This window comes from Oncorhynchus mykiss, chromosome 9 (genome assembly GCF_013265735.2).
Source record: "Oncorhynchus mykiss isolate Arlee chromosome 9, USDA_OmykA_1.1, whole genome shotgun sequence".
Lineage (NCBI taxonomy): Eukaryota > Metazoa > Chordata > Actinopteri > Salmoniformes > Salmonidae > Oncorhynchus > Oncorhynchus mykiss.
Window position 1 is genome coordinate 78215561 of NC_048573.1, and position 17191 is coordinate 78232751.

The window sequence follows — 17191 nt, forward strand, 5'->3', positions numbered from 1 at the left end:
TACAGGAGTCTCTCTCTATAGGATATGACTGTATACAGGAGTATCTCTCCTCTCTAAAGGATATGACTGTATACAGGAGTCTCTCTCTAAAGGATATGACTGTATACAGGAGTCTCTCTCTAAAGGATATGACTGTATACAGGAGTCTCTCTCTAAAGGATATGACTGTATACAGGAGTCTCTCTCTATAGGATATCACTGTATACAGGAGTCTCTCTCCTCTCTAAAGAATATGACTGTATACAGGAGTCTCTCTCTATAGGATATGACTGTATACAGGAGTCTCTCTCTATAGGGTATGACTGTATACAGGAGTCTCTCTCTAAAGGATATGACTGTATACAGGAGTCACTATCCTCTCTAAAGGATTTGACTGTATACAGGATTGTCTCTCTAAAGGATATGACTGTATACAGGAGTCACTCTCCTCTCTAAAGGATATGACTGTATACAGGAGTCTCTCTCTAAAGGATATGACTGTATACAGGAGTCACTCTCCTCTCTAAAGGATATGACTGTATACAGGAGTCTCTCTCCTCTCTAAAGGATATGACTGTATACAGGAGTCTCTCTCTAAAGGATATGACTGTATACAGGAGTCTCTCTCTATAGGATATGACTGTATACAGGAGTCTCTCTCTAAAGGATATGACTGTATACATGAGTCACTCTCCTCTCTAAAGGATATGACTGTATACAGGATTCTCTCTCTATAGGATATGACTGTATACAGGATTCTCTCTCTCTCTCTCTGGGGAAATGCTGTGGTTGTTGTTGTTATTGTGCCTGCTTCTACTAGACATAGCCCCCTGAGCAATGTTTAAACCACACACAGCATTTATAACACATACACACTGTTTATAACACATACACAACATTTATAACACACACAATGTTTATAACACACACACAACATTTATAACACACACACAACGTTTATAACACACACACACACCTTCCACCCCATTTATTTGTCTACCCCCCAGCATAAATATCTCTTGTTACCGGGCGGAAGTTGCTTTGTGAGAATTGCCCCAAGGGAGTGGCTTTTTTTCTGAGACTGCAGAACACCAAAGAGGGAGAGCGAAGAGATGAAAGAGTATAAGGGTTTTTTTCTCTTTACAGGACTATCTCTTCCATTTATTTTAGTTAGTAATTACATGTATCTCTCTGGCTCTTTCTTCTCTCCCTCTCATGTCTTTAATTACAGGTGTGTCTGATCATTAACAACATATTGACTCAGAGCCAGAGACGGCAGCAGCCATGATTCCCTGTAACACACCTACCATCTCCCTCTCTCTCTCTGTAGCCCAGAGGTTAGTGAATGTGTCCAGGTGATTCTCTCTAACCACTAGGCTACCCTGCCGCCCCACCCTCCCTGTAACACACCTACCATCTCTCTCTCTCTCTCTCTCTCTGTAGCCCAGAGGTTAGTGAATGTGTCCAGGTGATTCTCTCTAACCACTAGGCTACCCTGCTGCCCCACCCTCCCTGTAACACACCTACCATCTTTCCCTCTCTCTCTCTGTAGCCCAGAGGTTAGTGAATGTGTCCAGGTGATTCTCTCTAACCACTAGGCTACCCTGCCGCCCCACCCTCCCTGTAACACACCTACCATCTCTCTCTCTCTCTCTCTCTCTGTAGCCCAGCGGTTAGTGAATGTGTCCAGGTGATTCTCTCTAACCACTAGGCTACCCTGCTGCCCCACCCTCCCTGTAACACACCTACCATCTTTCCCTCTCTCTCTCTGTAGCCCAGAGGTTAGTGAATGTGTCCAGGTGATTCTCTCTAACCACTAGGCTACCCTGCCGCCCCACCCTCCATGTAACACACCTACCATGCTTTTGGGAAAAGGTGCTTTTTGGCAAACTTCAGTCAAATATTTGGACGAGATGAGTCCCATTACGTCTGGCGAAAACCAAACACTGCATTCCACAGTAAGATCCTCATACCTATGGTCAGCATGGTGGTGGTAGTGTGATGGTTTGGGGTCCAGCATGGTGGTGGTAGTGTGATGGTTTGGGGTCCAGCATGGTGGTGGTAGTGTGATGGTTTGGGGTCCAGCATGGTGGTGGTAGTGTGATGGTTTGGGGTCCAGCATGGTGGTGGTAGTGTGATGGTTTGGGGTCCAGCATGGTGGTGGTAGTGTGATGGTTTGGGGTCCAGCATGGTGGTGGTAGTGTGATGGTTTGGGGTCAGCATGGTGGTGGTAGTGGGATGGTTTGGGGTCCAGCATGGTGGTGGTAGTGTGATGGTTTGGGGTCCAGCATGGTGGTGGTAGAGATGGTTTGGGGTCCAGCATGGTGGTGGTAGTGGGATGGTTTGGGGTCAGCATGGTGGTGGTAGTGTGATGGTTTGGGGTCCAGCATGGTGGTGATAGTGTGATGGTTTGGGGTCCAGCATGGTGGTGGTAGTGTGATGGTTTGGGGTCCAGCATGGTGGTGGTAGTGTGATGGTTTGGGGTCCAGCATGGAGGTGGTAGTGTGATGGTTTGGGGTCCAGCATGGTGGTGGTAGTGTGATGGTTTGGGGTCCAGCATGGTGGTGGTAGTGTGATGGTTTGGGGTCCAGCATGGTGGTGGTAGTGTGATGGTTTGGGGTCAGCGTGGTGTTGGTAGTGTGATGGTTTGGGGTCCAGCATGGTGGTGGTAGTGTGATGATTTGGGGTCAGCATGGTGGTGGTAGTGTGATGGTTTGGGGTCCAGCATGGTAGTGGTAGTGTGATGGTTTGGGGTCAGCGTGGTGTTGGTAGTGTGATGGTTTGGGGTCCAGCATGGTGGTGGTAGTGTGATGGTTTGGGGTCCAGCATGGCGGGTGGTAGTGTGATGGTTTGGGGTCAGCATGGTGGTGGTAGTGTAATGGTTTGGGGTCAGCATGGTGGTGGTAGTGTGATGGTTTGGGGTCCAGCATGGTGGTGGTAGTGTGATGGTTTGGGGTCCAGCATGGTGGTGGTAGTGTGATGGTTTGGGGTCAGCGTGGTGTTGGTAGTGTGATGGTTTGGGGTCCAGCATGGTGGTGGTAGTGTGATGGTTTGGGGTCCAGCATGGTGGTGGTAGTGTGATGGTTTGGGGTCCAGCATGGTGGTGGTAGTGTGATGGTTTGGGGTCAGCATGGTGGTGGTAGTGTGATGGTTTGGGGTCAGCATGGTGGTGGTAGTGTGATGGTTTGGGGTCCAGCATGGTGGTGGTAGTGTGATGGTTTGGGGAGGCTTTGCTGCCTCAGGACCTGGACGACTTGCCTTAATAGAAGGAACCATGAATTCTGTATCAGATAATTCTACAGGAGAATGTCAGGCCATCCGTCTGTGAGCTGAAGCACAGCTGGGTCATGCAGCAATACAATGATCCAAAAGTTTTGGAATGGCCTAGTCAAAGTCCAGACCTAATCCCAATTGAGATGTTGTGTCAGGACTTTAAAGGAGCAGTTCAGGCTTGAAAATCCACAAATGTCGCTGAGTTAAAGCAGTTCTGCATGGAAGACTCTGGATGAACTGTCTACTGTTAAAAAACGTTTGTTTTAATGGACAATTCTATGAACTGCCTTGGGCAAGTGTTCAAGTTTACACACTACCTGTTATCGATCCTGAAGTAAAATATAAAACGCAGGGAGCATTGGTCCCATGTTTCATGAGCTGAAATAAAAGATGGCAGAAATGTTTTCTGTTAGTGAGCATTTCTCCTGTGCCTTCATCCACCCACCTGACAGGTGTGGCATATACAAGAAGCTGATTAAACAGCACGGTCATTACACAGGTGCACCTTGTGTTGGGAACAATAAAAGGCCACCGTTTTGTCACACAACACAATGTCATAGAAGTTTTAAAGGAGTGTGCAATTGGCATGCTGACTGCAGGACTGTCCACCCGTTGTTGCCAGATAACTAAATGTTTCTCTAAAACAAAGTCGTTTTGGAAATGTGGTAGTATGTCCAACCGGCCTCACGACCGCAGACCACGTGTAACCACACCTGCCCAGGACCTCCACATACAGCATCTTCACCTGAGGGACGGTCTGAGACCAGCCAACCGGAAGAATTATTGCAAAACATTTCTGAAACTATCTCGGGGAAGCTCGTCGTCCTCACCAGGGTCTTGACCTCAAATCACAAGCACCGAATACAACAGGTAGACCTTACAGTGAAATGCTTACTTACGAGCCTCTAACCAACAATGTAGTTTTAAAAAATACGGATAAGAAATAAAAGTAATAAGTCAATAAAGAGCAGCAGTAAAATAACAATGTGGAGGTTATATACAGGGGTTACCGGTACAGAGTCAATGTGGAGGCTATATACAGGGGGTATCGGTACAGAGTCAATGTGGAGGCTATATACAGGGTATTACGGTACAGAGTCAATGTGGAGGCTATATACAGGGTATTACGGTACAGAGTCAATGTGGAGGCTATATACAGGGTATTACGGTACAGAGTCAATGTGGAGGCTATATACAGGGTATTACGGTACAGAGTCAATGTGGAGGCTATATACAGGGTATTACGGTACAGAGTCAATGTGGAGGCTATATACAGGGTATTACGGTACAGAGTCAATGTGGAGGCTATATACAGGGTATTACGGTACAGAGTCAATGTGGAGGCTATATACAGGGTATTACGGTACAGAGTCAATGTGGAGGCTATATACAGGGTATTACGGTACAGAGTCAATGTGGAGGCTATATACAGGGTATTACGGTACAGAGTCAATGTGGAGGCTATATACAGGGTATTACGGTACAGAGTCAATGTGGAGGCTATATACAGGGTATTACGGTACAGAGTCAATGTGGAGGCTATATACAGGGTATTACGGTACAGAGTCAATGTGGAGGCTATATACAGGGTATTACGGTACAGAGTCAATGTGGAGGCTATATACAGGGTATTACGGTACAGAGTCAATGTGGAGGCTATATACAGGGTATTACGGTACAGAGTCAATGTGGAGGCTATATACAGGGTATTACGGTACAGAGTCAATGTGGAGGCTATATACAGGGTATTATGGTACAGAGTCAATGTGGAGGCTATATACAGGGTATTACGGTACAGAGTCAATGTGGAGGCTATATACAGGGTATTACGGTACAGAGTCAATGTGGAGGCTATATACAGAGGGTATTACGGTACAGAGTCAATGTGGAGGCTATATACAGGGTGTTACGGTACAGAGTCAATGTGGAGGCTATATACAGGGTATTACGGTACAGAGTCAATGTGGAGGCTATATACAGGGGTTACCGGTACAGAGTCAATGTGGAGGCTATATACAGGGGGTACCGGTACAGAGTCAATGTGGAGGCTATATACAGGGTATTACGGTACAGAGTCAATGTGGAGGCTATATACAGGGTATTACGGTACAGAGTCAATGTGGAGGCTATATACAGGGTATTACGGTACAGAGTCAATGTGGAGGCTATATACAGGGGGTACCGGTACAGAGTCAATGTGGAGGCTATATACAGGGTATTACGGTACAGAGTCAATGTGGAGGCTATATACAGGGGGTACCGGTACAGAGTCAATGTGGAGACTATATACAGGGGGTACCGGTACAGAGTCAATGTGGAGGCTATATACAGGGTATTACGGTACAGAGTCAATGTGGAGGCTATATACAGGGGGTACCGGTACAGAGTCAATGTGGAGACTATATACAGGGTATTACGGTACAGAGTCAATGTGGAGGCTATATACAGGGGGTACCGGTACAGAGTCAATGTGGAGGCTATATACAGGGTATTACGGTACAGAGTCAATGTGGAGGCTATATACAGGGGGTACCGGTACAGAGTCAATGTGGAGGCTATATACAGGGGGTACCTGTACAGAGTCAATGTGGAGGCTATATACAGGGGGTACCGGTACAGAGTCAATGTGGAGGCTATATACAGGGTATTACGGTACAGAGTCAATGTGGAGGCTATATACAGGGGGTACCGGTACAGAGTCAATGTGGAGGCTATATACAGGGTATTACGGTACAGAGTCAATGTGGAGGCTATATACAGGGTATTACGGTACAGAGTCAATGTCGAGGCTATATACAGGGGGTACCGGTACAGAGTCAATGTGGAGGCTATATACAGGGGGTACCGGTACAGAGTCAATGTGGAGGCTATATACAGGAGGTACTGGAACAGAGTCAATGTGGAGGTTATATACAGGGTATTATGGTACAGAGTCAATGTGGAGGCTATATACAGGGTATTATGGTACAGAGTCAATGTGGAGGTTATATACAGGGGGTACCAGTACAGAGTCAATGTGGAGGCTATATACAGGGTATTACGGTACAGAGTCAATGTGGAGGCTATATACAGGGGGTACCGGTACAGAGTCAATGTGGAGGCTATATACAGGGTATTATGGTACAGAGTCAATGTGGAGGTTATATACAGGGGGTACCAGTACAGAGTCAATGTGGAGGCTATATACAGGGTATTACGGTACAGAGTCAATGTGGAGGCTATATACAGGGTATTGTGGTACAGAGTCAATGTGGAGGCTATATACAGGGGGTACCAGTACAGAGTCAATGTGGAGGCTATATGCAGGGTATTATGGTACAGAGTCAATGTGGAGGCTATATACAGGGTATTGTGGTACAGAGTCAATGTGGAGGCTATATACAGGGGGTACCAGTACAGAGTCAATGTGGAGGCTATATACAGGGTATTACGGTACAGAGTCAATGTGGAGGCTATATACAGGGTATTATGGTACAGAGTCAATGTGGAGGTTATATACAGGGGGTACCAGTACAGAGTCAATGTGGAGGCTATATACAGGGTATTACGGTACAGAGTCAATGTGGAGGCTATATACAGGGTATTGTGGTACAGAGTCAATGTGGAGGCTATATACAGGGGGTACCAGTACAGAGTCAATGTGGAGGCTATATGCAGGGTATTATGGTACAGAGTCAATGAGGAGGCTATATACAGGGTATTGTGGTACAGAGTCAATGTGGAGGCTATATACAGGGGGTACCAGTACAGAGTCAATGTGGAGGCTATATACAGGGTATTACGGTACAGAGTCAATGTGGAGGCTATATACAGGGTATTATGGTACAGAGTCAATGTGGAGGCTATATACAGGGTATTATCGTACAGAGTCAATGTGGAGGCTATATATCATTCCAGTGATGTACTGGGCCGTACGAGCAGTTGTTGTTTACCAAGCACATCACTATTAGTCCTGTTGTTTACCAAGCATGTCACTGTTAGTCCTGTTGTTTACCAAGCATGTCACTATTAGTCCTGTTGTTTACCAAGCATGTCACTATTAGTCCTGTTGTTTACCAAGCATGTCACTGTTAGTCCTGTTGTTTACCAAGCACATCACTGTTAGTCCTGTTGTTTACCAAGCATGTCACTATTAGTCCTGTTGTTTACCAAGCATGTCACTGTTAGTCCTGTTGTTTACCAAGCATGTCACTGTTAGTCCTGTTGTTTACCAAGCACATCACTGTTAGTCCTGTTGTTTACCAAGCATGTAACTGTTAGTCCTGTTGTTTACCAAGCATGTCACTGTTAGTCCTGTTGTTTACCAAGCACATCACTGTTAGTCCTGTTGTTTACCAAGCATGTCACTGTTAGTCCTGTTGTTTACCAAGCATGTCACTGTTAGTCCTGTTGTTTACCAAACATGTCACTGTTAGTCCTGTTGTTTACCAAGCATGTAACTGTTAGTCCTGTTGTTTACCAAGCACGTGCCAAATTAAATTGGCCTTCACGAGCCAAAACGTCCAAGTAAATAAATTGTATCTGTGAGCTACTTTCAGAAGCTCTGGCTCAATTTAAACCAGCAGAACTCTCAGATTCATACTCAGGTATCATATGAGCTACACTCTCTGCCTCGGTTTTATTACGGTGGTGTTACCTGCAGGTACATACAACACCTCTCCATACTGCCTACCAGAGGCTTGCTTTCTCTTAAAACACACACAAGCCCCTGGGCAGCTCCTTCTCTCTAATCTCGTATCAAAGCCTGCGTCTTTCAAAGCATCACACACACACACACACACATACATATACATACACACACACACGATCTTCCTGTCCAGTTTTGCACCCCCTCAGGCTCGTGCAGTGGAGGAGATTTTTGCAGTCTATACTCGGCCTTGTCTCAGGGTAGTAAGTTAGGGGTCTGTTGATATCCCTCTAGTGGTGTGGGGTCTATACTCGGCCTTGTCTCAGGGTAGTAAGTTAGGGGTCTGTTGATATCCCTCTAGTGGTGTGGGGTCTATACTCGGCCTTGTCTCAGGGTAGTAAGTTAGGGGTCTGTTGATATCCCTCTAGTGGTGTGGGGTCTATACTCGGCCTTGTCTCAGGGTAGTAAGTTAGGGGTCTGTTGATATCCCTCTAGTGGTGTGGGGGCTATACTCGGCCTTGTCTCAGGGTAGTAAGTTAGGGGTCTGTTGATATCCCTCTAGTGGTGTGGGGTCTATACTCGGCCTTGTCTAAGGGTAGTAAGTTAGGGGTCTGTTGATATCCCTCTAGTGGTGTGGGGCTGTGCTTTGGCAAAGTGGGTGGGATTATATCCTGCCTGGTTGGCCCTGTTTGCGGGTATCGTCGGACGGGGCCACAGTGTCTCCCAATCCCTCCTGTCTCAGTCTCCAGTATCTATGCTACAATAGTCTATGTGCCTGGAGGCTGGGGTTAGTCTGTTATATCTGGAGTATTTCTCATGTCTTATCAGGTGTCTCTCTGCCTCTCTGTCTCTCTCAATTCAATTCAAGGGGCGTTATTGACATGGGAAACGTGTTAACATTACCAAAGCAAGTGAGGTAGATAATATACAAAAGTGAAATAAACAATAAATAAACAGTCTCTCTCTCTCTCTCTACCTCTCTCTACATCTCTCTACCTCTCTCTACATCTCTCTACCTCTCTCTAACTCTCTCTACCTCTCTCTACCTCTCTCTACCTCTCTCTACCTCTCTCTACCTCTCTCTCTCTCTCTACCTCTCTCTACCTCTCTCTACCTGGCCTGATGACTCCTGGCTGTCCCCAGTCCATCTGGTCACGCTGCTGAGGCTATGGAACCCTGACCTGTTCACCAGACATGCTTCCTTGTCCCGGACCTGCTGTTTTCGACTGTCTCTCTCTACCGCACCTGCTGTCTCTAACTCTGAATGATATTTCCTCCTGAGGTGCTGACCTGTTGCACCCTCTACAACCACTGTGATTATTATTGTTATTTGACCCTGCTGGTCATCTATGAACGTTTGAACATCTTGGAGAACGATCTGGCCGGTGGAGGCTGCTGAGGGGAGGACGGCTTGTCATAATGGATGGAATATTTCAATGAAATGATATCATGCACATCAAAGGGTGGTTGATACCGTTATGAGCTGTCCTCCTCTCAGCTGCCTCCACTGGATCTGGCCTTAATGTACTCTGATCATCAGGGCGGCAGGGTAGCCTAGTGGTTAGAGTAACCGAAAGGTTGCAAGTTCATATCCCTGAGCTGACAAGGTACAAATCTGTCGTTCTGCCCCTGAACAAGGCAGTTAACCCTCTGTTCCTAGACCAGTTAACCCACTGTTCCTAGACCAGTTAACCCACTGTTCCTAGACCAGTTAACCCACTGTTCCTAGGCCGTCATTGTAAATAAGAATTTGTTCTTAACTGACTTGCCTGGTTAAATAACAGTTAGATAAAAGATGTAATCTCCGCTTACAAAGCCTGAAAGGGACTGGCCGCCCCCCCCGAGACGAGCTCCTCTTCTTCCTAAGTTCTTGTCTTCCTTGCCACTGTGCTTCTACATCTGCGTAGCTTATTGTTTGGGGCTGCTGATATAAAAATCCTTCATAAATAAATGTTATTTGATGACACACACCACCTCACACACACACACACACACACACCCTTCTAGTTGCTTAAAGTAACAATTCTCTTCATAAATCATAGAGAAATATATTGTAGGAACTCTGAAAACAGTCTGTTCTTCTGATTCGTGAGGTGTTACTATGGAGAGACACAGAGAAAGATGTCAGGACATTTGAGCCTGTGTGTCCTGTAACGCTGTGTTTAGAAACACTTGGATGGGTCAGTATGAATACAGCAGCCTCCGTTTGATGTTAGAATGTCCTGCAGTCTGTCCAGGACTGCAGGACAGGACAGGACATCTGCAGGACATCAGGTCACCTGATGTCCTGTAGTCTGTATGACGGCCCCTCTAGAGGTCACCTGATGTCCTGTAGTCTGTATAACGGCCCCTCTAGAGGTCACCTGATGTCCTGCAGTCTGTATAACGGCCCCTCTAGAGGTCACCTGATGTCCTGTAGTCTGTATGACGGCCCCTCTAGAGGTCACCTGATGTCCTGTAGTCTGTATGACGGCCCCTCTAGAGGTCACCTGATGTCCTGTAGTCTGTATGACGGCCCCTCTAGAGGTCACCTGATGTCCTGCAGTCTGTATAACGGCCCCTCTAGAGGTCACCTGATGTCCTGTAGTCTGTATAACGGCCCCTCTAGAGGTCACCTGATGTCCTGCAGTCTGTCCACCTGTGATTCCCTCTAGAGGTCACCTGATGTCCTGCAGTCTGTCCACCTGTGATTCCCTCTAGAGGTCACCTGATGTCCTGCAGTCTGTCCACCTGTGATTCCCTCTAGAGGTCACCTGATGTCCTGCAGTCTGTATCCAGATAGGTAAATATAGATACATACTGTAGGGTAGAGGGGGTAGGGGGTAGGGGAGAGGGGGTAGGGGTAGGGGAGAGGGGGTAGGGGTAGGGTAAATATAGAATAGGGGGTAGGGGAGAGGGAGTAGGGGGTAGGGTAGAGGGGGTAGGGGAGAGGGGGTAGGGGGTAGGGTAGAGGGGGTAGGGGTAGGGTAAATATAGATACATACTGTAGTGTAGGGTAGAGGGGGTAGGGGAGAGGGGGTAGGGGAGAGGGGGTAGGGGGTAGGGTAGAGGGGTTAGGGGAGAGGGGGTAGGGGGTAGGGGTAGAGGGGGTAGGGTAGAGGAGGTAGGGGTAGGGTAGAGGGGGTAGGGTAGAGGAGGTAGGATGTAGGGTAGAGGGGGTAGGGTAGAGGAGGTAGGGGTAGGGTAGAGTGGGTAGGGTAGAGGGGGTAGGGTGTAGGGTAGAGTGGGTAGGGTAGAGGGGGTAGGGTAGAGGAGGTAGGGGTAGGGTAGAGGGGGTAGGGGGTAGGGTAGAGGGGGTAAGGTAGAGGAGGTAGGGTAGGGTAGAGGGGGTAGGGGGTAGGGTAGAGGGGGTAGGGTGTAGGGTAGAGTGGGTAGGGTAGAGGGGGTAGGGTAGAGGAGGTAGGGGTAGGTTAAATATAGATACAGTACATATTGTAGTGTACTTACAGGTAAGTAGTTAGGTGGCTGAGGGGTAGGGTAGAGGGGGTAGGGTGGAGGGGGTAGGGTAGAGTGGGTAGGGTAGAGGAGGTAGGGTAGAGGAGGTAGGGGTAGGTTAAATATAGATACATATTGTAGTGTACTTACAGGTAAGTAGTTAGGTGGCTGAGGTTGTCAGGTACAGCTGATAGTCCCAGTTCAGAACAGTCCGCCAGAACAAAGATACCATCCTCCTCACACTGACACGGAGAAGGGCACAGTCCTGCCCCCGATGAGTCCTTCTGCCCCCCGCGCCCGTACCCCAACACACCCCACGACCAGCACAGCACCATCAACACACACAGCATCTCTCTTTCTGTCCGTCTCTCACAGACTGATCATTTATTATTTTCTCCCCTTTCTCTCTCTCTCTCTCTCTCTCTCTCTCTCTCTCTCTCTCTCTCTCTCTTTCTGTCAGTCTCTCCAGTCTTGTCAGTCTCTCCAGTCTTGTCAGTCTCTCTCTCTCTTTCTGTCAGTCTCTCCAGTCTTGTCAGTCTCTCTCTCTCTTTCTGTCAGTCTCTCCAGTCTTGTCAGTCTCTCTGTCAGTCTCTCCAGTCTTGTCAGTCTCTCTCTCTTTCTGTCAGTCTCTCCAGTCTTGTTAGTCTCTCTGTCAGTCTCTCCAGGCTTGTCAGTCTCTCTCTCTCCAGTTGGTAAACCAGTCAGCAGTTAGGTCCCATAGTTTGCATAACACATCTCTTGGTTGCCTTCTCCCTCTGCTCTATCTCTTCTTCTGTATCAATCTGCCTCTCACCTCTCTCTCTCTCTCTCTCTCTCTCTCTCTCTCTCTTTTGAAACATGTACCTATTGTATAGTGAGTTCATCAGCTCTGAATGTGCTGTGCTGATTGGCTCAAAGTTTTGGAGCTGGGCTGGAACATTTCAGATGAGGGGAGGGCCCTAGATCCCTTTCTCTTTGAGTCTGGGAGGGAGAAAATAGGATGAAGAGTGGAACAGAGAGCAGTGGAGAGGAGGGGAAGAGAGAGGAGGGGGGAGGAGGGGAAGAGAGAGGAGTGGAGAGGAGGGGAAGAGAGAAGAGTGGGGAGGAGGGGAAGAGAGAGGAGTGGAGAGGAGGGGAAGAGAGAGGAGTGGGGAGGAGGGGAAGAGAGAGGAGTGGAGAGGAGGGGAAGAGAGAGGAGTGGAGAGGAGGGTAAGAGAGAAGAGTGGGGAGGAAGGGAAGAGAGAGGAGTGGAGAGGAGGGGAAGAGAGAGGAGTGGAGAGGAGGGGAAGAGAGAGGAGTGGGGAGGAGGGGAAGAGAGAGGAGTGGAGAGGAGAGGAAGAGAGAGGAGTGGGGAGGAGGGGAAGAGAGAGGAGTGGGGAGGAGGGGAAGAGAGAGGAGTGGGGAGGAAGGGAAGAGAGAGGAGTGGAGAGGAGGGGAAGAGAGAGGAGTGGAGAGGAGGGGAAGAGAGAGGAGAGGGGAGGAGGGGAAGAGAGAGGAGTGGAGAGGAGAGGAAGAGAGAGGAGGGGGGAGGAGGGGAAGAGAGAGGAGTGGAGAGGAGGGGAAGAGAGAGGAGGGGGGAGGAGGGGAAGAGAGAGGAGTGGAGAGGAGGGGAAGAGAGAGGAGTGGAGAGGAGGGGAAGAGAGAGGAGTGGGGAGGAGAGAGAGGAGTGGAGAGGAGGGGAAGAGAGAGGAGTGGGGAGGAGGGGAAGAGAGAGGAGTGGGGAGGAGGGGAAGAGAGAGGAGTGGGGAGGAGAGAGAGGAGTGGAGAGGAGGGGAAGAGAGAGGAGTGGAGAGGGGAAGAGAGAGGAGTGGAGAGGAGGGGAAGAGAGAGGAGGGGGGAGGAGGGGAAGAGAGAGGAGTGGAGAGGAGGGGAAGAGAGAGGAGGGGGGAGGAGGGGAAGAGAGAGGAGTGGAGAGGAGAGGAAGAGAGAGGAGGGGGGAGGAGGGGAAGAGAGAGGAGTGGAGAGGAGGGGAAGAGAGAGGAGGGGGGAGGAGGGGAAGAGAGAGGAGTGGAGAGGAGGGGAAGAGAGAGGAGTGGAGAGGAGGGGAAGAGAGAGGAGTGGGGAGGAGAGAGAGGAGTGGAGAGGAGGGGAAGAGAGAGGAGTGGGGAGGAGGGGAAGAGAGAGGAGTGGGGAGGAGGGGAAGAGAGAGGAGTGGGGAGGAGAGAGAGGAGTGGAGAGGAGGGGAAGAGAGAGGAGTGGAGAGGGGAAGAGAGAGGAGTGGAGAGGAGGGGAAGAGAGAGGAGGGGGGAGGAGGGGAAGAGAGAGGAGTGGAGAGGAGGGGAAGAGAGAGGTGGTGGGTGAGAGGTGGGTGAGATGGGGGTGAGAAGGGGTGAGAGGTGGGTGAGAGGTGGGTGAGAGGTGGGTGAGATGGGGGTGAGAGGGGGTGAGAGGTGGGTGAGAGGTGGGTGAGAGGTGGGTGAGATGGGGGTGAGAGGGGTGAGAGGTGGGTGAGAGGGGGTGAGAGGAGGTGAGAGGTGGGTGAGATGGGGGTGAGAGGGGGTGAGAGGTGGGTGAGAGGTGGGTGAGAGGTGGGTGAGATGGGGGTGTTAGGGGGTGTTAGGGGGTGAGAGGTGGGTGAGAGGGGGTGAGAGGAGGTGAGAGGTGGGTGAGATGGGGTGAGAGGGGGTGAGAGGTGGGTGAGAGGTGGGTGAGATGGGGTTGAGAGGGGGTGAGAGGTGGGTGAGATGGGGGTGAGAGGTGGTGAGAGGTGGGTGAGAGGTGGGTGAGATGGGGGTGAGAGGGGGTGAGAGGTGGGTGAGAGGTGGGTGAGAGGTGGGTGAGAGGTGGGTGAGATGGGGGTGAGAGGGGGTGAGAGGTGGGTGAGAAGTGGGTGAGAGGTGGGTGAGATGGGGTTGAGAGGGGGTGAGAGGTGGGTGAGATGGGGGTGAGAGGTGGTGAGAGGTGGGTGAGAGGTGGGTGAGATGGGGGTGAGAGGGGGTGAGAGGTGGGTGAGAGGGGGTGAGAGGAGGTGAGAGGTGGGTGAGTGAGAGGTGGGTGAGATGGGGGTGAGAAGGGGTGAGAGGTGGGTGAGAGGTGGGTGAGAGGTGGGTGAGATGGGGGTGAGAGGGGGTGAGAGGTGGGTGAGAGGTGGGTGAGAGGTGGGTGAGATGGGGGTGAGAGGGGTGAGAGGTGGGTGAGAGGGGGTGAGAGGAGGTGAGAGGTGGGTGAGATGGGGGTGAGAGGGGGTGAGAGGTGGGTGAGAGGTGGGTGAGAGGTGGGTGAGATGGGGGTGTTAGGGGGTGTTAGGGGGTGAGAGGTGGGTGAGAGGGGGTGAGAGGAGGTGAGAGGTGGGTGAGATGGGGTGAGAGGGGGTGAGAGGTGGGTGAGAGGTGGGTGAGATGGGGTTGAGAGGGGGTGAGAGGTGGGTGAGATGGGGGTGAGAGGTGGTGAGAGGTGGGTGAGAGGTGGGTGAGATGGGGGTGAGAGGGGGTGAGAGGTGGGTGAGAGGTGGGTGAGAGGTGGGTGAGAGGTGGGTGAGATGGGGGTGAGAGGGGGTGAGAGGTGGGTGAGAAGTGGGTGAGAGGTGGGTGAGATGGGGTTGAGAGGGGGTGAGAGGTGGGTGAGATGGGGGTGAGAGGTGGTGAGAGGTGGGTGAGAGGTGGGTGAGATGGGGGTGAGAGGGGGTGAGAGGTGGGTGAGAGGGGGTGAGAGGAGGTGAGAGGTGGGTGAGTGAGAGGTGGGTGTGATGGGGGTGAGAGGGGGTGAGAGGTGGGTGAGTGGTGGGTGAGAGGTGGGTGAGAGGGGGTGAGAGGAGGTGAGAGGTGGGTGAGTGAGAGGTGGGTGAGAGGGGGTGAGAGGTGGGTGAGAGGTGGGTGAGAGGGGAGTATTTCTTCTGTCTTATCCGGTGTCCTGTGGGAATTTAAGTATGCTCTGTCTAATTCTCTCTCTTTCTTTCTCTTCTCTCGGAAGACCTGAGCCCTAGGACCTACCTGACATGATGACTCCTTGCTGTCCCTAGTCCACCTGGCCGTGCTGCTGCTCCAGTTTCAACTGTTCAGTAGAGACAGTAGAGATACTCTCAATGATCGGCTATGAAAAGCCAACTGACATTTACTCCTGAGGTGCTGACTTGCTGCACCCTCCGACAACCACTGTGATTATTATTATTGGACCATGCTGGTCATCTATGAACATTTGAACATCTTGGCCTTGTTCTGTTATAATCTCCACCCGGCACAGCCAGAAGAGGACTGGCCACCCCACATAGACTGGTTTCTCTCTAGGTTTCTTCCTAGGTTGCTGTCTTTCTAGGGAGTTTTTCCTAGCCACCATGCTTCTACACCTGCATTGCTTGCTGTTTGGAGTTTTAGGCTGGGTTTCTGTATAGCACTTTGAGACATCAGCTGATGTAAGAAGGGCTTTATAAATACATTTGATTGACCTAGTACTACAGACTTCTGTTAGATATACCTGAGTGCTCCTTCAAGTGCTGCCTCCCGCTTCCTGAGTACTAGCCCCAGGTAGCCTGGCAGAGCAAACTCAGATGTGTGTGTGTGTGTGTGTGTGTGTGTGTGTGTGTGTGTGTGTGTGTGTGTGTGTGTGTGTGTGTGTGTGTGAGAGAGAGAGAGAGAGAGTGAGAGAGACAGAGAGAGAGAGAGTGTCAGGTAACTTCTTGTCTTTGTGTTTTTCAGACTACCGTTGCTTAGATAGGGAGTGGAGACGGAGAGGGTTGTTCCTTTGATCCAGTATGTTGGCTTAAGGTGTGTGCGTGTGTGTGTGTGTATTTAGTTCTTGTACTGAGGCCGGTGCTAGAAAACAACCCCTAAAGCTGTGTGAGGAGCAGGTTCTGGAATACTGGCATGGATTTTTATTTAATTTAACTAGGGCAAGTCAGTTAAGAACAAATTCTTATTTACAATGACGGCCTACTGGGAAACAGTGGGTTAACTGCCTTGTTCAGGGGCAGAACTACAGATTTTTACCTTGTCAGCTCGGGGATTCAATCTTGCAACCTTTCGGTTACTAATCCAACGCTCTAACCACTAGGCTACTTGCCACCCCAGGTGGGTACAGGTGGGTACAGTGTGTTGAGAGGAGCGGAGACTGAAAAAAGTCCAGTCACCAGGACCACAAACACAAATTCCATCTAGACACTGTTGCCCTAGAGCACACAAAAAACGATACATACCTCGGCCTAAACATCAGCCCCACAGGTAACTTCCACAAAGCTGTGAACGATCTGAGAGACAAGGCAAGAAGGGCATTACTCAAAAGGAACATATGGGAATACTCTGCATGCAGAATTATGCAAATATATCCTCTGTGTACAACGTAAAACACCAAATAATGCATGCAGAGCGGAATTAGACCGATACCCACTAATTATCAAAATCCAGAAAAGAGACATTAAATTCTACAACCACCTAAAAGGAAGCGATTCCCGAACCTTCCATAACAAAGCCATCACCTACAGAGAGATGAACCTGGAGAAGAGTCCCCTAAGCAAGCTGGTCCTGGGGCTCTGTTCACAAACACAAACACACCCAACAGAGCCCCAGGACAGCAGCACAATTAGACCCAACCAAATCATGAGAAAACAAAAAGATAATTACTTGACAAATTTACCAAAAAACAGAGCAAACTAGAATGCTATTTGGCCCTAAACAGAGAGTACACAGTGGCAGAATACCTGACCACTGTGACTGACCCAAACTTATGGAAAGCTTTGACTATGTACAGATTCAGTGAGCATAGCCTTGCTTTTGAGAAAGGCCGCCGTAAGCAGACATGGCTCTCAAGAGAAGACAGGCTATGTGCTCACTGCCCACAAAATGAGGTGGAAACTGAGCTGCACTTCCTAACCTCCTGCCCAATGTATGACCATATTAGAGAGACATATTTCCCTCAGATTACACAGATCCACAAAGAATTCGAAAACAAATCAAATTTTGATAAACT

General features: G+C 49.7%; 1 protein-coding gene across 1 annotated transcript in view; it reads right to left on the reverse strand.

Moving 5' to 3' along the window:
* LOC110531300 (leucine-rich repeat-containing G-protein coupled receptor 6) overlaps positions 1-11754 on the reverse strand; it is a 102640-nt gene extending 90886 nt beyond the window's left edge. The window contains exon 1 of the mRNA XM_036989121.1: positions 11465-11754. Within this exon, the coding sequence (XP_036845016.1) occupies positions 11465-11664 (200 nt within the window). The 5' untranslated portion in view covers positions 11665-11754. The remainder of the gene's footprint in view (positions 1-11464) is intronic.
* Positions 11755-17191: the final 5437 nt, after the last annotated feature.